Genomic DNA, 20,701 nt, shown 5'->3' with positions numbered 1-20,701 from the left:
CGTCGAACTTGTCCGGGGTCGGCATGTGCGGGAGCTGTGGGGCGGCGGAAGAATGTGTGGTCCGGAGGAGAACCAGTTCCTCCTGGAGGGCAACGATTTGGGCCTGGAGTTGGTCCATGTGGGCTTTGAAAGTGGGGAGCGAGGATGCAGGGAAGACAACAGAGAATAGAAGGATGAGGGCAGCAACGAAGCCTCAGCCAAGCAGGTGGTCAGACAGAGAGAGGGAGTTCGAACAATATGTGAGGACCACGACAAGCAACGACACTGGACGACCAGGTGCTTGGCGAACAACGATAAGCTATATTACGACTTATCAGATAACAACAAGTGTTGTTCGAACTGCAGATACAAAATGGGTGCAAGAAAGGAGGGGCTTTATAGCCAAGAGGGAAACCGAAGGGCGAAAGTGGGCGAGAGGGGTGGAGCGACAAACGAGGGACGAGATGGGGGTGCGAGGGAGGCGGAGCTGCTAGAGAGAGGGGCGAAGCACAGCGCAGTCGGAGGCGAAGTAAGAGTCATCGGCGCCAGCCAATCAGGGAATACACGCCAAGACAAACAAACATGACTCACGGTGCATCACGCGCAGCAGTCCACACGTGTTCCCAACGTGCATGATCATCACACCTCGACAACCTCGACAGTCTCGGTGACCTCGGTGACGGTGACGGTCTCGACGGTCTCGACGGGAGCGGGGACTTCCTCGACAACCTCGACAGTCTCGACCGTCTCAACGGTCTCAACAGTCTCGGTGACGGTGACGGGAGCGGGGACCTCCTCGACAACCTCGACAGTCTCGGTGACTTCGGTGACTTCGGTGACTTCGGTGACCTCGGTGACGGTCTCGACGGGGGCGGGGGCAGGAGTCTCCTCAATGACCTCGACAGTCTCGACAGTTTCAACAGTTTCGACAGTCTCGACAGTCTCGACAGTCTCGGTGGGAACGGCGTCGGTACCTTCGACAACGGTGGTAGTGACGGTCTCGACAGTCTCGTCATCGGCAGCGCCGGCGGGAACCTCCTCCCAGACCTCCTCACCAGTAGCCAGGACAACCTTTCTGCGGCGGAAGAGACCCTTGACGGTTTCGACAACGTCCTTGCCTTCTTCGACAACAGCACCGCCGGCCTTGGCGGCGCCACCAGCAACAGCGGCAGCTCCAGCGGCGACAGCGCCTCCGACAACGGCGGCACCAGCAGCGATGGTCTCGAACAGACCGAATCTCTTGCGAGTGGTCTTCTTGCTCTCGGCAGCCGAGGTGGTGGCAGTGGCCTCCTCAGTGGTCTCGGTGACGGTGGTGGTGGTGGTTTGCTCGACATCGCCTTCTTGAGGAACGTAGGCCTCGCCAGTGACCGAATCCTTGGACTCGGTGGCCTCAGAGACAAGCTCCTCACGGCCGTCGGGGTAGTAGCGGACAATGCGAGTGATGGTCTTGACAATGACTTGGACAGAGCCATCGACGTGAGTAATGGTGGTGGTGATGGTGGTCACTTCCTCCTCTTCTTCGTACTCATAGACCTCGGTAGTCTCGGTCACCTCAACAGTCTCGGTGGTGGTGGTGGTGGTGGTCTCGGTGACGGGGGCAGCGACCTCGACAACTTCGGTGGTAGTGGTGGTGGTGGTGGTAGTGGTGGCCTCGGTAGTCTCGGTGGTGGGGACAACGGTCTCCTCGACGACTTCGGTAACCTCGACAGAGGCGGTCACGTCTTCAACGACCTCGCGTTGCTCGGGAACGTCAACGGCCTCCTCGACAACCTCAACGGTCTCGGTGGTCTCGACAACGACAGTCTCCTCCGAGACAGGGGCGGGGGCGGGAGTCTCCTCGACAACCTCGACAGTCTCGGTGACCTCGGTGACGGTGACGGTCTCGACGGTCTCGACGGGAGCGGGGACTTCCTCGACAACCTCGACAGTCTCGACCGTCTCAACGGTCTCAACAGTCTCGGTGACGGTGACGGGAGCGGGGACCTCCTCGACAACCTCGACAGTCTCGGTGACTTCGGTGACTTCGGTGACTTCGGTGACCTCGGTGACGGTCTCGACGGGGGCGGGGGCAGGAGTCTCCTCAATGACCTCGACAGTCTCGACAGTTTCAACAGTTTCGACAGTCTCGACAGTCTCGACAGTCTCGGTGGGAACGGCGTCGGTACCTTCGACAACGGTGGTAGTGACGGTCTCGACAGTCTCGTCATCGGCAGCGCCGGCGGGAACCTCCTCCCAGACCTCCTCACCAGTAGCCAGGACAACCTTTCTGCGGCGGAAGAGACCCTTGACGGTTTCGACAACGTCCTTGCCTTCTTCGACAACAGCACCGCCGGCCTTGGCGGCGCCACCAGCAACAGCGGCAGCTCCAGCGGCGACAGCGCCTCCGACAACGGCGGCACCAGCAGCGATGGTCTCGAACAGACCGAATCTCTTGCGAGTGGTCTTCTTGCTCTCGGCAGCCGAGGTGGTGGCAGTGGCCTCCTCAGTGGTCTCGGTGACGGTGGTGGTGGTGGTTTGCTCGACATCGCCTTCTTGAGGAACGTAGGCCTCGCCAGTGACCGAATCCTTGGACTCGGTGGCCTCAGAGACAAGCTCCTCACGGCCGTCGGGGTAGTAGCGGACAATGCGAGTGATGGTCTTGACAATGACTTGGACAGAGCCATCGACGTGAGTAATGGTGGTGGTGATGGTGGTCACTTCCTCCTCTTCTTCGTACTCATAGACCTCGGTAGTCTCGGTCACCTCAACAGTCTCGGTGGTGGTGGTGGTGGTGGTCTCGGTGACGGGGGCAGCGACCTCGACAACTTCGGTGGTAGTGGTGGTGGTGGTGGTAGTGGTGGCCTCGGTAGTCTCGGTGGTGGGGACAACGGTCTCCTCGACGACTTCGGTAACCTCGACAGAGGCGGTCACGTCTTCAACGACCTCGCGTTGCTCGGGAACGTCAACGGCCTCCTCGACAACCTCAACGGTCTCGGTGGTCTCGACAACGACAGTCTCCTCCGAGACAGGGGCGGGGGCGGGAGTCTCCTCGACAACCTCGACAGTCTCGGTGACCTCGGTGACGGTGACGGTCTCGACGGTCTCGACGGGAGCGGGGACTTCCTCGACAACCTCGACAGTCTCGACCGTCTCAACGGTCTCAACAGTCTCGGTGACGGTGACGGGAGCGGGGACCTCCTCGACAACCTCGACAGTCTCGGTGACTTCGGTGACTTCGGTGACTTCGGTGACCTCGGTGACGGTCTCGACGGGGGCGGGGGCAGGAGTCTCCTCAATGACCTCGACAGTCTCGACAGTTTCAACAGTTTCGACAGTCTCGACAGTCTCGACAGTCTCGGTGGGAACGGCGTCGGTACCTTCGACAACGGTGGTAGTGACGGTCTCGACAGTCTCAGCAGCCTCAGCCACAGCAACTTCAGGAACAGATACTTGCTCAACCAATTGAACATCGGTGGACTTTTGGCTCTTCTTGCCAAAACCGAAGAATCCACTTCGCTCAGAGCCCTCGCGGCGGCCGAAGGGATTGAAGCTGAAGCGGGAAGTCTGCTTCTTGGTCTGCTCTTGAGATTGTTCACGCTGGACATCGGGAGATGATTCCTCCACCCGTGTCTCCTCCACAACAGTTGTGGTCACTGAGGTTTCAATCTTGGCTGGGATGGTTTCGGTTGAGATAGTGGTGGTTTCGTCGACAACCTCTTCAGCAACCTCCTCGACCTTGACCTCCTCAACCTGGACTTCCTCGGCGGGCTTGCACTCGTCCACACCTGTGGCGTAGATTTCGTAGGCTTCGACGGTTTCTACATCACCGGGGGCGGCAGCGATCTCCTCTCCAAGCGTTTCGACGACTTCCTCGCTATCGTCGTCCTGGAGAATATAGGCTTCACCAGTCTCGGCGTCCTTGCGCTCGGTCTGCTCGGAGAGAACTTCTTCAGTGCCGTCGGCCCAGACACGGCGCAGAGACTTGATCACCTTCTTGATCACCCTCTTGGTACCATCCTTCTGGACGATGATGGTGCGGTAGATTGTGATGACGATGCGCTTGACATAGCGGATGGTGGTGACAGACGTTGCCGAGGCAATGGCAGTGACGTCGGTCTCGTTGGTGTCCTCTTCGGTCTCGTCCTCGGCAAGAGTCACATCTTCACCCGTGGTGGGGTCCTTGCGCTCAGTCTCGACCGAGACAACCTCGTAACTGCCATCGGCCTTGTAGCGGCGGATGGTCTTGACGATCTTGACGATGATGCGGACGGTTCCATCCTTTCGGACGATTCGGGTGATGTATCTTGTGATCACCGTTCGCTCCGTCACGGTCGTGCGGGATTCGATCTTCTCGGACTCGGGGACATAGGGCTCGTCGACCTCAACGTCACCCTCCTCAAGCAGGTAGAGTTCGCCGGTCTGGGCATCACGGCGCTCGGTGGTTTCAGACACGACGATCTGGGAACCGTTGGAGAAGATTCTTCGGACCTCCTTGACGGTCTTGATGACAATGCGGACGCTTCCGTCAACCTTGGTGATTGTCGAGCGGTAGGTCACCACAACTTCGTCGTCGCGGTACGACTCAGTCTCCGTTTCGACCGTGGTGGTGGTCGCAGTGGTCGCAGTGGCAACAGGGGTGCTCTCGACCTCGCGAGAACCAGCGCTCTCGGTGACCGTCTCGGTCGTGGTGGTAGTGGTGGTGGTGCTCGTTGTGATCTCTGCAGAGTTGCGGTTCTTCTTGCGGTTGAGACCAAAGAGACCAAAGCCGAAGCGACTGTGAAGGGAGGACGAGGCACCTTGGTCAGTGTCTATTCCAGGCGTCACCGGTCATCGTCTAAAATATACTAACGCATGGTCATGTCCGGTCATTCACTTACGTTGTCTTCTTGGGCTCCGCCTTGGCGGGCTCGGGAGCGGACACCGAAGCCGCCTCGGTAGCAACTCCGCGCTCGGTCACGGTGATGGCCTCGACCGTTTGAGTGGCCTCAGCGTGAGCAGCGCCCAGCTGAGCCTCATCGACCTCGACGACGACATCGTCCTCCTTGATCTCATAGGCCTCGCCGGTGGTGGCGTCTCTGGTCTCGACGGTCTCAGATACAACCTCGGAGCGGCCGTCGGGGTAGGAGCGAGTGATGCGGGTGATCGTTTTGATGATCTTGCGCACGACGCCGTTCTTGGAAGTCACCGTGGTGGTGATGGTGACAATCTCCTCCTGCTCCTCGTAGGCGATACGGGAAGTCGAGGTGATGGCCTCGGAGGTCACGGTGGTCTTTCCGTCCTTGGTCAGCTGGACGTACTCGACCGGAGCCTCGACCACGGTGACGTTGGCGCCAGCCAAACCACGAGCAGTCTCGGTGGTGGTCGTGGTGGTCGTCGTAGTGGTGGTGGTGAGAGAGTCCTGTGCAATAAGACAGTGATCAGTCAACGATCGCAACAGCGTAGAGGGTGCTCAGCGAACCACGTTCCCTCACAAAATAGACCCTGCGATCTGCATCCAGCAAAGCTTACCTTGGAGCCCTTGCTGCGGAAGAGCGAGAAGAGACCGGTGTTGCGCTTCTCCTTGCTAGCGGCAGACACGGTTCTTTCGACAGCAATGGCGGGGCTCTCACCCGCGGCCTTCTCGACGATTTCAACCTCCTCGTGGACAGAGGTTGAAGCGACACCGCGATCCTGGGTGGTGAGCAGCTCATCGTCGGACGTGGCCTCGGTCTGGCCCACTGTCGATACAACAGCAGCAACACCGTCGCAGGTAGGCGTTAGACATATCTATGGCATTCAGGGTCGCCGGCATAATCAATGCAGCAATGGAAGCCCACAGCACTCTGGACTGCAGCGTGCTCATTTGATCGGACAGCGCTCGACCCCGATGAATAAAAACGCGACCGCCCAATCTTCCCGGACACTCGCGGCGGGCACTTACAGAGACGACGGAAAGCAGCCTTGTACGTCTGGGTGTTCTTGACGTTGGGCAGGGCGGCAATATCGGCCTTGATGGAGTTCAGGGTGCTAATCCAGGCCTTGGTCTCAGTCGGGGTGTCGGCGGAGAAGGTGAAGGTGTTGTGGGCAGTTTTGAGGACAAAGGTGTTGCTCTCGGTGGGGAAAACCTCGACAATGTCGCGGAGGTTAATGAGGGCAACAGGGGTATGCTGGTCGGTGGTGACATCGGACTTGAATCCGATCAGGAAGCCCTTGGCGGAGGTGACAGCGGTGGCCAGATCGTCAAAGAGAGTCTCGTTTCTCTTGAGATAGTAGGCGTCGCTATCATTGGGACCGCGGCGGACGTTCTTCTGGTGGACGACGACAAGGCGGTCCAGGACGATGCCTTCGTCCTTACCGAGCTTGTAGAATCGGCGAGAGGTCGTGAGGCCGAGGAAGCCCAGCTTGGAGAGCCAGCCTTCTTCGATGCGCTCGATGACATCGGAGGAGCCCGAGGGGGCGGCAGGGGCAGTCTCCTCAACGGTTGTCTCGACCTTCTCCGAGACCAGGTTCTCGGAGCCGTCAGGGGCGACCTGGACGACCTGAGTGGTGGTGACGGTAGTGACAGCACTGGTGGCAGTGGTAGCTTCCTCGACTGCAATGAGATCAGCAGCAGGGGCGGTGGTAGTTTGCTTGGAATCCATATTGACGATTCTGAGAAAGGGGGAACACGATGATGGAGACGGACGACGAAGGGAGGAGTCGGTAGATGGAGCAGGGCAAATGCCGGCCATGGGCAAGAAACAGAGAAAGCGAGATTGCGGTCAGAGTGAGTTCAGAAACAAAACAGGCAGTCGGGAGACAGTGGGAGACAGTCGTGGGCGGCCGCAGGATGTGTACAGTCAGCATATGCAGCAGACGGCTGTCTGGGCGGCTACTGATCCCCCCCCCCACAGGAATGGACACTGTTGCGGGACGCCGGCCACAGGATCGAAGCCACCGACACACACAGCCGCAGCTGTTATGGCGACGATGGCGACGATCTCAGGCTATCGGCGTGTGCTTTCGTGTGGAGCGAGAGCCACAGCAGCCTACGCTTCCGTCTGGCAGAACATGCCCGACAGCCAGCTGTCGGCGCCTGTAACTGCCGAGACAGAAACGTGCGCCACCAACACTGGCGAGACCGAACCAGCCTGGATCGCAACGACCCGACTTCAGCCACCAGCGAGGAGCGAGCCCGTCGTCCAGGACGTGTCGTGGAGATCCGGCCGGTCGCCGCCGTGGTTGAATCGCACTTGGCCGACCAGAGGCCAAATCGCAGCCAGCAAGCTTGCAGAGAGAGAGAGAAAAAAAAAAAACCGGAGCGAACGCGGTACTGCCGTCCAGCGTGCCGCGACAATAGTGGGCAGATCCCGGCAAAGACAGCCTCGTCTGAGAAGCAGGAGAGACGAGCGGCAGCACAAGTACTTACGGAGATCAGAACGAGAGGGTTGACGGCAATGACAGCTACTCTTCAGAAGGAAAACGATAAACTTGTTTTTTGTAGGAGTTTTTGGAGGTTTTTGGCGACAACAATCAAACAGAAGAAAAAAGACTCGATATAGCGAAAGAGAAGGGGGGAGCGCGCGGATGGACGGAGAAAGGACAAACGACAGCGAAAGTCACTGAGGGAGCGGTTAAGTTAGGGATTACTTGGAACGAGGCGGTATAAATACGGACGGCTGCTAAGTACAGGAGGGGCGAGGGAAATATTTCACAAGAAAAACAAAGAGTGCCGGCAGAGAATATGTACGAAAATAAGGAACGCTGGGAGGCGACTTGGACGATCTCGGGTGTGGGAGACCAAACGCGGCGGGTGGAGGGCTACGGAAGTATTTATGAGATTCAGGCGGGTATGAGGCAAGCGGAGGTCGGCGAGGATTGACACCCTTAAAGTGGGCAGAACAGCACGGCGCCGGGAGTGCGAGCTGAAATAGTGCGGGCGGGGGAGGCGGCAGCCACCACGTTGGCGGGGGACGGCCGGCTGTGGGCACACAGGAGGGCAGAAGGGATCGCGCAGGGCGTGGGACATGCAGCACGCTGTATGCCCGGCAGGCACGGAAGGGCCACGGGCCGGCTGCTTGTGTGGGGGCGCAACGCGAGCCTGTGGCCAGTCCGCAGGCCTGTGTGTCTGTGCAGACCTGTGTGTGGCTGTGGGCCACAGCCACAGTGTCGCTGCATTCAATTGGGTGTGGGCACGATCGGCTCCGCTCCTTCAGAGCCAGCCACTCTTGTTCCTGAAACAGCCAGCACAGCGACAGCGACAGCGACAGCGGCAACGGCAACGGCAACGGCAATGTGCTGTGCGACCGCCGGCTGATCGCTCACCCATTCACACACCCGCGGTCCCTTGCTGCGGCCGTGGGGACCAGAGCGACCGGCCCACAGCCAGACAGAGTTTGCCTGCATAAATACAGGGGGACAGAGCCGCTCACACAATGGGTTCTCTGACGCACTCGGTCCAGCACAGATCCGCACACACACAGTGCAATCGCGCAACACTCGCCCCGCCTGACACGCTGCAGCACACCATCGCACTCAGACACTCGCAATGCCAGCCACGCGCACAGCCAAACACACAGTCGCACACGGTGTGCCGGCTGCGCAACGCGGTGACCCCGCCCGCCACAAGGCTGCCACAAGGCCGCCCCAACGGACCAGCGCGTCGCCGAAATAACGCCACCGCAGAGCCGGTCGTCGCGCGCTGTACGACCGGCGCGTCGCACACAGCCACCCACGCACCACAGAGCTGGCCTTTTGTTTGCCGCCCGCGCCGGGCCGTGCTCGGACGCGCCGAAGCCCGTGGAAGAACGAGCGCGCGGGGCTGGTCCCGTGAGCGGCCTGCTGCCAGCCAGGCTGTGACCCCGGCCGGTGGCTGCCCTGGCTCACGCCGCCGCGATGTCTCGTCGATGTCTCGTCGATGGCTCGTCGATGACGACGCATCGATGACGGCGAACCCCAGCGCCGATGACGAGCTCTGCGTCTGAGTCATGCGGCAGTGGCATCGCTGTGCGTGTCTCGTCGCCGATGACTCGTCGGGTAACGTTTGCATTCTACCGAGGCGCCCCTGCTCGCCAGAGACAACGCCGGTGACAATCCGTCCATGATATGCAGCATCGCCAGCGATATCGTCTCCATCACCACCGCCCTGCCCTCCATTGCTGTGGCCATCCTCGCTGCTGTGGCCATCTTCATTACCCGTCAACCCAGTCCCGGATCGCCGCCGGGATTGGCACCGGATCATGCAGGATCCAATCCATCGTTCGCCACCAGCGCCACCACGCGACCGCCATTGGTCCGTCGTCTGTCCCCGCAACCTGACTCGAGCGTGACCGATTCTGTCTCGTCCTTGGGTCTCGGGTGCGCCCAGCGAGATCCAAATCACCCGCTCAGCGAGCTCCCAAAGTAACCCCCCCCCTGCTCAGCCGGGCTGTTGGTGCTGCCGGTCGATGGCTTTCGTCGAATCGCCCTTGGTCCGTCGTTCGGTGGCCGGCTTGCTTCAGTTCCCACGCCCTTCTCGTCCAGAATGCTCTCGTTTTTGTATCTGCCCTTGCTTCCCACGGCTTCTGGCCCTGAATCCCGGCACATGTCCTCCCGTGACCACATACCTGCCACCCTGCATGCTCTCGCCAGCCGACTTCACAACCACACGGAGCTCGATTGCCGTCCTGGTGTTGGGTCTATCGCTCTGTAACGACAAGCCACTGTGTTGATGTTTCCAGATTGCGTTCGACTGCTCTGCTTCCACCCTTTCGCGGTCCAACCTCGCTCTATACATCATCAGCTCCGGCACATCATCAGCTCCGGCACATCCTCCATCCAACCCCAGAGCTTATTTATTTATTGTCGCTTGGTATTTTCTTTTCGTCCGACAATATTCATCGCTTTCCATAATCGCAGATTGAGACGCTGTCTCACTTGAGTATACCTCGCCAGCGTTTGTTGAAGCAGTAGCCCTGGGGCAGACATCCGGCTTGAAGGGGACTACTGCGTCGGATGATTTGTCAAAGATATTCCGACACCACTGCATATCTTGGTCCTCCCCACCAAGCAGATGCCTCAACGTGATGCCCGATCGCCCGGCATTCCCACCAGGGCCTGCGGTGCACTTGTATTCTCCTCCCTCGTTCCATCTGCACATCTGTGATCTGCAAGAGTGCTCATCACTCCCACTGCATCGCAGTCGTCGCAACGAGCCCCACGCCGACAGGCAGCCATCCTAGTGCGCTTCCACGCAGCCGACCGGCATCAATGGGCCGGGCTGGGACCGCTCGGCTGCCGAGAGCCGGCGAGGACTGTCGAGAACCGCCGAGAGTCCGACCAGCCTCCCCCGCCCGTTTCAAACCCCGTCCGCTCCTTGGCGGCTCCGCGTTGCTTGTCGCTGCTTCGTCGGCCTCATCTGCATTCACGTCGCCTGGCCGACTTTCCCCACCCCCTGCCGTTCCCAACCATGAGCTCCGTACCAGCAGCATCGCTGCAGATTCCAATGCTGTCCATCCCGCTCAAAAAGACCGAGGATGTCGACTTTGTCTCGCCCCTCAAGTCGGCCATCCGCACAACCTACCAAGAAGACCCCGACAAGTTTGTCCAGGAGATCGCCCTCTTCAATCGCCTGCGTCAGGACGCCCGGAGTGCAGGACCCGATATCCTCGGACGGGACATGCTCTATCGCTACCACGGCCAGCTCGAGCTCGCAGACCTGCGATTCCAGTTCGATCAGAACGGCATCAAGGTCAAGTTTCCGTGGCACGACGCCTTTTCGTCCGAGGAGATTGCTCAATTCTCGTTTGCCTACGAGCGAGCCTGCATCATCTTCAACCTCGCGGCTGTGTGCTCTTCTTACGCCGCTGCCCAGAACCGATTCGAGCTCGTTGGGCTCAAGACGGCATCCAACTATTTCCAGACCGCGGCCGGGCTGCTCGATTTCATCGACAAGAACTTCCTGCATGCCCCTTCAAAGGACATGTCGAACGCATCCGTCAAGACCCTGGTTAGTCTGTTGTTGACGCAGGCCCAGGAGTGTTTTGTCGAGAAGCTGCTCTCCGAGGGCAAATCGGGCAACCTCGTCGCCAAGCTCGCCGCCCATATCACCCACGCCTACCGATCTGTTCTCGAGGGCTTCTCGGACGAGTCGCTCGAGGACCAGTTTCCGTCCAACTGGACCGACATCGTCACGGTAGGTCCCCTCCCTCCCTTTGGCTTTCTCGACTCTGCCACTCCACCATGTCCCGACCGTGAATAGCCGTCGTGCCCTCCATATCCTTCGGCATTCGCGCTGTCCTCCCACAATATGCATTCTATCTGCACGCATGCCCCCCCCCGTACTTTTGCACCAAACACCGTGGATACCTGTTGTTCTCAGACATCCTTCGTCGTCGATGTCGCCGTTGGCGCGTCAGCTATTCCGCTTGCATGTTTTTCGTCCGTGCTCGGCTGCTGGATCGCGGCTGTGCTCGCGTATCCATCGAGAGATGCCCAATCTCCCGACTGTTTGCCGGCATCGATACGGATTCGGTGGCTCGTCGGGCCCCTGCTTTGTTTGCTTGGCCAATATCGCTCGAGTGTTCTTTCCCGATCTTGCTCGAGCACTCGGCCGGTCTGACGTCCATCCATGAGGATTCTGCAGAGAGCCCATCGGCATTGTACTAACCTACCAACTTGCCACCGGCTTCGCGCTGTCCAGATCAAGTCCAAGCACTATAATGCCCTCTCGCACTACCATCGTGCCCTGCATTCGCAATCCACAGCAAAGCACGGTGAAGCCGTCGCGTACTTTATCGCCGCAGAAAGCCTGGCCAAGGAGGCCGAGAAGCTCGCCAAGAAGATCTCGAGCACTGGGCTGTCGTTCATTCCCTTTGCCAAAGACTCCAAGTCCAACGACAGCTCCACCGCAGCACTCGCAAACGCCACAAAGACTCTCCTCGCCACCGTCACCGAAAAGAAAACCCAGGCCGCCAAGGATAACGACGTGATCTACAGCGAGCCTGTGCCCAGTGCCGACGTGCTGCCCGCGATCGAAAAGACCTGCATTGTCAAGATCACGACCTTTGTCGACCTCTTCCCCAACGGCGAGCAAGAAACTCAAAGAATCATCGGCAAGGACATCTTCCAGGTGCTGGTGCCCATGGCCGTTCACGAGTCGTCGTCGATCTACTCCGAAGAGAAGGCCCAGATCCTCCGCAGCCTCCAGACCAAGGCGGAGGCGGCGCTGGAAGAAACCCAGGCCTCGATGGACTCGCTCAATGTTGCGACCGTGATGGCAACCATCACCAAGCTCACAAAGAACCCAAACGCAGTCTCGGTCGAGGTTCCGCCCGAGGTGATTGAATGGTCTAACAACCTCAAGGAGCTCCACAACGGCCTCAAGTCCGATGAGCTTTTGCAGAGCCTCAGCGGCACCAAGAAGCTCGTGTGTGATGTCCTGGACGAGTCCGTCAAAGCCCTCGACTCGGAGCAGATTGAATGCGAAAATCTGCGCGTGAGTAACAGCAACGCGGTCGTGCGGCAATATCGACCCGTGCGTCGCTAGGGCGCATGTTGTTGGCTGGCCCAAGTGCCAATCGCTTCGGATCCACACGTTCTGTCCATATTGGCGTCCACTTGCCCGATCAACATCCCCAAGCGATGCGCATTTGCGACGACTGCCCCGTTACTGATCCCCTCTGTCCTTGCTATCATTCCTCTGATCCTGATCAGCGCCAGTATGGCGACTTGTGGACCCAGTCTCCATCCCATTCCGTGGCGGCAAAGTTCCGCCAGGAAATCACCCAGTACCGTAGCCTCTACGAGAAGGCACTGATCTCAGATGCCAGCTGGATCTCTGTCATGGACGGCGTCAAGGCCGATGTCGATCTGCTGCTCCAGAGCGTCAGCGACATCGAAGGCGCTCTCATCACCCATGTCGCCACCACCGTAACTAGCACCCAGCCGCCCAAGCCCAAGGAGGCCCCAGTCAACCTGCTCGAAGTCGACATCGCTCCTCCTCCGAGCCAGACCCCAGCCTCGGGCGAGCTGGGAGCGCTTGGCGAACAGGTGCTCGTCGACGAACTTAATCAGCTGTTGGCCCAGATCCGGAATCTCAAGACCGCAATCAAGGCTGATCTGGATGAGCTCAAACAAAAGGTTTGTCGGAGTATTTCTGAGAGACCACCGATCAACTTGGAAGGAGTTTGAACCGTTTCAGCCATGTGTGAAGCCAATCGGCCATGCGTACACCCCGCGGCTGCTCTTCACTCCCTCCAACCCTTTTCTCTCCCCTCTGCCCTCACATGCATTTCACAGGTCCATAACGACGATATCTCCCAGCTCCTGGTTCAGCACAAGAACAAGGAGCGAGAGCTGTTCGACATCGAACTGAAAAAGTTCAAGCCGTACCAAGACAAGATCAGCGACAATCTGCGCATCCTGGGCGAGCTTGTGTCCAAGTTCCAAAACAGCTACCAACGACTCGCATTCTCTGGGACGCTCAAGCAGCACCAGCAGCGCGAGCGGGTCAAATTGAGCCTAATTAGCAAGTGGAGGGACTCGTACACGAAGCGCATGGCCATCGAGGACGGCATCCGCTCTGGACGGCAGTTCTACACGGACTTGCTCGACAGGGTCATGGCCCTGTCCAAGAACATCAACGAGATGGTCGCTCAGCGAGCCCAGGAGCGTGACAGGCTTGTCAAGCAAATGGCTGCACGCTCTGCCCAGGCCAGCCAAACCGTTCTCAAGGACCAGCTTGCCCGTCTCAGCATCAGCTCCAGTCCCATCCAGGCGACCCCTCCTGTGCTTCCCCAGACCATATCTCCGGCGGGTGCCAGGCCCCAGTTCTCTCCGAATGCATCTGGTGCTCAGTGGCAAGGTGCTTCGCTGCCCAGCCCGTCACAGGGCGTTCCTGCCACTGCCTCTGCCCAGCATGGCGGCTATCCTCCATCTGTGGCAGCTGCAGGCTACTCGGCCTTCCCGCCAACCTCCCAGGCCTATGGCTACGCCCCTGCGGGTGTTGCCCAGGCACCGCACAATCCGTACACGCCCAATCCAGTGCAGGGCTTCCCACCGACCGCCGCTCCTCAAGCTCCTCGGAGTTACGACCAAGCCCCACCCGTCCCTGCGCGACCTGGTCAGCCCTACGGATCTACCGGTGCACCGGCTGCATCGCAGTACCAGCAGTATTCCGGAATCAGTGCTCCTCCTCAACAGGCCAGCCCCTATGGACAGCCTGCCCCAGGCGCATACGGATACGGCCAGCCCCAGGCACAACAGTCCGGGCACTACGACCAGGGTGCGACCCAGCGACCCTATGGATGGAGCGGGCCGTCCGGCGCTCTCCCGGCCGGACCTGGATACGGAAGCACCCAGCCCGCTGGCCCATCTGGCGGATATTCAACCGGCATGGTTAGTTAGCGACCCGGCGTCTCTCGGGACCTGCCCTTGCCCTTGCGAATGTGTTGTCGCCGCCCAAGCTAAGCCTGACTGATGTGCTGACTTGTCTGACACCACCTACACAGCCCCAGCAACCACAGCAGCCCTGGACTTCTCAGGCAGCTCCCGGACCCTATGGCGGTGTACCCCAGCAGCCTCAATATCCGTATGGAGCATATCAGCAGCCCACTCAGCAACCCACTCAGCAACCCGGTCCATACTCTGGTCAGCAACCTAGTCAGTACTCTGGTCAGCAACCTGTTCAATACGCTGGTCAGCAACCTGGTCAATACGCTGGCCAGCAACCTGGTCAGTATCTTGGACAGCAACAGCCTCAGCAGCAGCCTTATGCCCACGGCCAGAGCCAGACACAGCCTCGCCCTGGTATCTACCACCCATCCCTTATCTGAACGAACGAGTCGCTAGTCGGGCTGGAGCAGACGAAAGGTAGTTTCCATGCCGACGGCGCAGCCTGGGTCTCGAGATCGCTCGCAAGACCAAACCATGCATCATTGGCAAAGGTGACCTACTTTGAGCACAAAGAACCATCCGGCCCATTCGTCTATGCAAATATGGGCTTGCATCGGCATTCCCTCCCCAGCCTAGGCCGCACTCTGAACGAGCCTTCGATCCGTCTCCTCTATCCATCTTCCCCTCTCGTGGCAGGCTGGTGCATCATCTATTGCAATAAATTGAGCTTCAGCCGAGATCGAGGACTCCAGCGAGGGGGGCGTATGGCAAGCTCAGCGTCGTGCGTCAGGCGTGTGCTGGTTGAAGCGAGTTGGCAGGGATTCACATCCACAGCTGCTCGACTCTGAGCACCAATCACACACACCCCAGATGAAATCTCGCCACAATGCGCTTCATTGGGGTCTCGGTTGCGACAATCGATCTGGTCGCAGCCAGAACGGGACAAGCAAGCCCCTGTGCCTCTCGACCAGCTTCCCAGCGAGCCACTCGCACAGGGCAGATTGATGGAATATACCATGGATCCGCCGCCATTGTCGCAGTCTCCTCCCTCCTGTCCGCTTCCCCCCCCCTCATTCCGCCTTCATTTTCGCCCGCTGTTCTTTGAATCAACAGACTAACGCGACGGAGACTGCCGCAATGGTCCGCGACGGCGACAATAGCGCTTCTGCGTCGAAGTTGCTGCCATAATGAACAGCGCCTCCTGGGGCCAAGCATTCCGTTGTCGAGGCGATCATCGTGCATCCCAGCTTATGAGACGCCGGGTCAATGGCGAAACCGAGACAGCAGGATAGCAGCCCGGCCGCTTTAATTGTCCACAAAGTCCCCCATGAACTCGGTGGTCTCTGACCTGCTTTTCGAGCCTTGCTGTCTGCGTGGTCATCAATACAGGGCACTTTCTCGAGCCTCCGATGCATTTGGTACCTGTACATTTGCCACACCAATCCCCTCCCAAGTCACTGCCGGCTCATCACCCGCTCATCATGAAGCCATTGGCATCTTTCCGTCGAGCCAACTCGGTCCTGTCCCTGGCCTTAGCGGTCTCTGTCCTGTGGCTTCTTTGTTTTGGAATCCCAGTTCGCAAAGAGGCACAAGTAGTGGCGAGCCGGACCCGGCGGAATGGGGTCGAGTCCTCAGCAAGCATCACACACAGCACATATCCGATCGCCCGTGGAGACGAGCCAGACATCTTGCGATCGACTCCAGATAGCCCTCAAACCAAGTCCCAAGTCCTCAACGACGAGTCGCGGGCCCAACATGGGTTATCGGAGACTCTGCCACCATTATTGCCTGGACGGACAAACCCGGCAGCTCTGGTGAGAACCCTGAAGAACCAGCCACCACCTTCCAGCCCTCACCCGTTCCGAGTCCCACGGTCCAACTCGAGCATTCCCCCGTACCTGCACCAAATCTACTTCTCGGATCTCCCCGCGGACTCTCCAGCCTGGCGAGCCATCTCGACCTGGACGGAACTCAATCCAGATGCGATCCATCACATCTGGAGAGAGCTCGAATGCGATTCGTTCGTCCGCGACAACTTCCCGGCAATCTACCCATCGTACCGCCGCCTCTCGAGGTGGATCACTCGAGTCGATTTCGTGCGCTATCTCATTGTCTTCCACTTTGGCGGGACTTATGCCGATGTGGACACCGAGTGTCTGCGTCCGATCGACGACTGGACTGATGAATACCCGGGGATCACGGCAATCATTGGCATCGAGGTAGGGAATATGGCACTGCTGTGTGCTCCTGGCCAGGGCAAATCTGTTGTCCACAATACCCACAGTGCCGATCCGGGTCTCCTTTCTAACATGCCCCTCTGTATACCCATACCACCCCATCGGTCAGATGGATAACTCGAACAAGCAAAACTGGAGAAGCTACGGCGCTCGACCCATCCAGCTCTGCCAGTGGACCTTCTCGAGTACCCCACAGAACCCGATTCTCGGACACTTGATCGACCGGATCGATGCCAAGATCCGGTCGATGAGTGATAGCGAGCTCCACGACATCGACAACGTGATGGAGATTGCTGGGCCAGGGATCTTCACAGACTCGGTCGTGCTCGAGCTTCAGGGACTGCGAGTCGACTCGGCGTCGCTGAAGGGGCTCGAGGAGCCTCGGGTCCTTGGCTCGACATTACTGCTCCCGACAACGGGGTTTCATCCAACCGCTGGACTGGGAAAGTTTCATCCAATGGCTCGAGTCAACCATCTGTTCTTTGGGAGCTGGAAAGAGAACAAGCCGCAGCCGCAGCCGTAGACGTAGCTGTATGGCATACCGGCCCGCGCGTCGATAGCCCGGCTCATTGTTGAAATATACCATCGACATGAGTGCAATACCCTGGGACGCATGTTCCCGGAGCGCGTATAGATGCGGATTGTATCTCGATGTCATTCCGGTCGGAGGCCCAGTACACCGCAACGGGATGGGATGGCATCTAGTTTATTTGCACCGATGGAGTGCGCGGGCAAATACAAATCGGATACCTGGGAACAGCCAAGCCATTGAAGTATGCTGGCGACGAGATGACCTTCAAGAGCTTGGCATTTCGTGCCCCCTGAAAGCGTGCTCGCTCTGGGATGCTTCCTTTAGCGGCGGAGATCTCAGGGGGTGACAAATATCTCACACCGCCCACTGCAAGCCGTGCATAGTTCTGGACTTGTCTCGGTTGCTGTTCTCAGGTCAAGCCGATGCAGCAATCCAACGACGAGACAGGGTCGCGGCGGCTTTCTCGCCTCGATACAAGGCGGAAACCTCTCGATCCCCGTGAAGGAGAAGGCTGGGACAAACAGGTGTATCGCGTGCTCACTTCCCCAGTCATTTTGCATCAGACTTCCCCGGCGGGTCGTCCGCCTCCGTCTTCAACCAGCAAGGCGTCCCCGATTTCACCCGCGGAGGAAGGACGGGCAGCGGCAGCGGTGAAAAGCGGCAGAGCGGATCGTTGGGCACGGATCGGCGGACCGGAGGATCGGAGAAACCAGCCTCAGCGCCTTGCAGTCAGCGGGCAAACAATGGCTGCTCACCTCCTGAGGGCTGCATGCGCGACCCTGATGGAAAATAGAGGCAATTCGCGAGCAACGGCCAGGGCGATGCTGGTTTTGGTCCTCGCTTGGGCAGGCTGGAGTGTTGATACGACAATCGCAGCCACACCAGCTCATGCTCACTCACCCTCGCCAAGCCGGTGGGTAGCCACAGCGGCGTCTCCCAGCCTCCGTCCAAGATGACAGAGGAGCGAGACCCAAGGGCACCAAATGCAAAGCATGGCGTCAGAGGCTCTGCCGGGGACGTCGAAGGGGCTTAGAAGGGTGTCAATGGCGGGCTTGCGATGCTTGCAGCACATTCGTTGGAGGCTTGCATCGTGACCCTTGGGTACATCCGCAGCGAGCTATGGGCTGGAGGTCCGCCAGTGAACGGAGGAATGTCAGCGGCGGTATCGTTGAGCCATCGGTATTATTCCTCTCCCGCAATTGCACAGGCGCTGCTTGCAACCACCGAGCCAGCCATGTTTCTCGGGGATACTGCTGCTGACCCGGGTGCTGCGTGCAGCCCAGTGGTATGCGGAAAAAGCTGTTGGTGTCGAAAAGCGAGTGGAGCTGGGAGAATGTGCTGCCGCAGCAACATTCACAGCTTGCCAATGTAACTTACTGCGATCAGTTGAACATTGCTGGAGCATCGTGGGCACTTGCGAAGGCGGCAGCCGGACTGCTCGCCAAGCGACAGCGAAGGATGGGAATCGACGAAGAGGAATCGGGACGACGATGCGGGGTGGGCATGTTTTTATAGAGAGCGCAGCCAATCACAATCGCGGTGACACACGCGAAACTCCCTTCCCCTGGTCCCCTGAAAAACATCCGCAGCCTTGCTGCGCACGGATAAACAGCTCGGTCTTCGTTGGCCAGGTTGTCGCCGGCCAAATAAACCGCACCATTGCCGGGGAGGAACCGCAGAGACCAACAAAGTACAGAGCTGTTGGCCGAACGCAGCCCGGTATGCCAGACACATGCAGACCGAGCAGGACACCCAAGTGCACCTGATGGACCTGGGGCTTCAGGCGTCGAGTGGGGCCTTGCCCAATATGCATGCATTGGGAGCGGGCAGGCTTGCGCATATCGATCGATGACGCTCAGTTGCACACAGACTATGATCGAGATCCCAGGGCTGTCCGACACAACGAACCAGGGGCTGATCGACAACACACGGCCAACCCCCTTCACTAGTGTATCGACCACAGCTCCATCAAGGCTTTGTTGACGAGCCAGCGACGCATCCATTGGTTCGATGCCCACTGGCTATATTGGCATCAAGGCGAAATTCCCTAGTAGACTACGGGAGGGTCTGATGGACATGCCACTCGCAAACAGAGAGTCAAGTCCCTTCCACCTGGCGATATTGCCAAACGACCGCTGGCGCGCGGACTGTTTTGCCGTCAGACAGGAGGCGGGGATATTGTTGATCCGTGCGGCAAAAAGCGGGAGACCAAGTGGCCCCGCACACTGCTCCGCTCGGGAAGTCCCGAAGCGAGGATGAGCGAGGATGCATCGCTCGCATCGACAAACACCCAGCCCTCTTGCTGCTAATCTCTGTTGTATCTGGGTCGCCCCCGCTGCGCCGTTTGGAGCACACCACCTCGTGGCAGGATCCCAGAGGCTATAAAATATGGGACAGAACCTGTTTTTCGAGCGCCTCGACATCCGCCCTCGGATAATTCCCCTCCCATCCTCAGTCTCTGCCCCCGAGTCACATCGATCCCGTCAGACTTTCTGTACCCTCTATCCAAGCATATTGGCTCCGAATTTTCCCACGCTTCCCATTTTCCTGCCGTCCATCCACTGCGCCGTTCAAGCGCAAGACATTCCGCTACCCATCTGCTTACTCGAATACCGCTGCCCCATTGTGTATTGGCCTCGCCACATACCATAGTTGCCCTTTCTTCACTCCATTCACTTGCCCATCTTTCGACACCATGTCCATCACCTACATCCCCAGAAATAGCCCGAGCTTCCTGCAGCTCGATGAAGCCCATCACGGCTCCCATTCCTGGCCAGGGCTCTCGGATGATTCCATGACCGAGTTTGAACTCGAAAAGTCGCTGCGCATCAATTTCCTCAAGGCTTTTGATATGATCAGAAGAAACAAAGCCCCCGCCGGCAACGACTCTGCCGAGCTGCACACCGCCTTTAACACGATCGTCAACAGCGGACTCTTCCACAAGTTCTTCCCTCATCTGCACTCGCTTCCTTATAAAGGCCCAGATGCCCCGCTTCTGAGACGATCATCGTCAGTGTCGATGCTATGTATGGCCCTTGATTTGAGCACTCTCTCTTCCGATACTCCTACCACTTCCATTTCTTCGATCGACACTTGTGCTGTCCTCTCTGATGTTCCCGCACGTTGTCCAGCTGGTATCCTCGTCCAACGAACGAGCAGACCCTCGTCCCCCTGTGGTACCCCCGTCACCTCAAACAGTGAGTGCGGATTGAGTATTTCGGCCATCACTCTGGTCTCGACCAGCAGCTCTGTCGCTTCGCGCCAGCTTTGCTTCGAAGACGAGAGTCCACAAGATCGCCAACGCCGACTCTCGATGATTCGCCTCTCTCGTTCCTGGGTCGGACGTCGGCTTGCCAAGGCCATTGACAAACTGGAAACCATCTCGAAGCGAGTATCTGTTGTGTGTACCCGGCTCGGCTATATCAAGTCGTAGGTTGGTATCAAATTTGATTGCACATGGCTGTGGAGAGGGGCCTTTGGGACTGTTTGTGTGAATGCCTTGCTGATGTGGGTTGAATGGTGGCTCCTTAGGACTGGCATCTCGGTTATGAAGACTGCAGGCTAAGCTAACACCTCTGGTCCCGATTGTCAGATACCACTTCCTTTGATTCTTCACCTCCTTGGCAAGTTGGCTCTTCTGGTC

General features: G+C 58.8%; 4 protein-coding genes across 4 annotated transcripts; 3 read left to right on the top strand and 1 right to left on the bottom strand.

Annotated features, from left to right (window-relative positions):
- Positions 1 to 618: 618 nt before the first annotated feature.
- Positions 619 to 6,578, bottom strand: BJ171DRAFT_602647 (uncharacterized protein; the record flags this gene model as incomplete). The annotated part of the gene is made up of 4 exons (XM_053115150.1): positions 619 to 4,732; positions 4,836 to 5,356; positions 5,467 to 5,675; positions 5,879 to 6,578. 4 exons carry the CDS (start codon positions 6,576 to 6,578, stop codon positions 619 to 621), a joined length of 5,544 nt encoding a protein of 1,847 aa, XP_052962790.1.
- Positions 6,579 to 10,363: 3,785 nt separating this feature from the next.
- BJ171DRAFT_428783 (BRO1-like domain-containing protein) lies at positions 10,364 to 14,301 on the top strand (the record flags this gene model as incomplete). Its single annotated transcript, XM_053107861.1, has 5 exons — positions 10,364 to 11,089; positions 11,597 to 12,391; positions 12,610 to 13,035; positions 13,195 to 13,683; positions 13,753 to 14,301. 5 exons carry the CDS (start codon positions 10,364 to 10,366, stop codon positions 14,299 to 14,301), a joined length of 2,985 nt encoding a protein of 994 aa, XP_052962789.1.
- Positions 14,302 to 15,770: 1,469 nt separating this feature from the next.
- On the top strand, positions 15,771 to 17,073 carry BJ171DRAFT_634472 (nucleotide-diphospho-sugar transferase; the record flags this gene model as incomplete). Its single annotated transcript, XM_053115680.1, has 2 exons — positions 15,771 to 16,508; positions 16,636 to 17,073. 2 exons carry the CDS (start codon positions 15,771 to 15,773, stop codon positions 17,047 to 17,049), a joined length of 1,152 nt encoding a protein of 383 aa, XP_052962788.1. The 3' UTR covers positions 17,050 to 17,073.
- Positions 17,074 to 19,753: 2,680 nt separating this feature from the next.
- Positions 19,754 to 20,623, top strand: BJ171DRAFT_586258 (uncharacterized protein; the record flags this gene model as incomplete). Its single annotated transcript, XM_053114397.1, has 3 exons — positions 19,754 to 20,084; positions 20,190 to 20,487; positions 20,590 to 20,623. 3 exons carry the CDS (start codon positions 19,754 to 19,756, stop codon positions 20,621 to 20,623), a joined length of 663 nt encoding a protein of 220 aa, XP_052962787.1.
- Positions 20,624 to 20,701: the final 78 nt, after the last annotated feature.

Source organism: Polychytrium aggregatum (assembly GCF_025602895.1).
Source record: "Polychytrium aggregatum strain JEL109 chromosome Unknown BJ171scaffold_50, whole genome shotgun sequence".
NCBI lineage: Eukaryota > Fungi > Chytridiomycota > Chytridiomycetes > Polychytriales > Polychytrium > Polychytrium aggregatum.
Note: the sequence above shows the minus strand (reverse complement) of the source record. Positions and strands in the feature narration are given on the sequence as shown.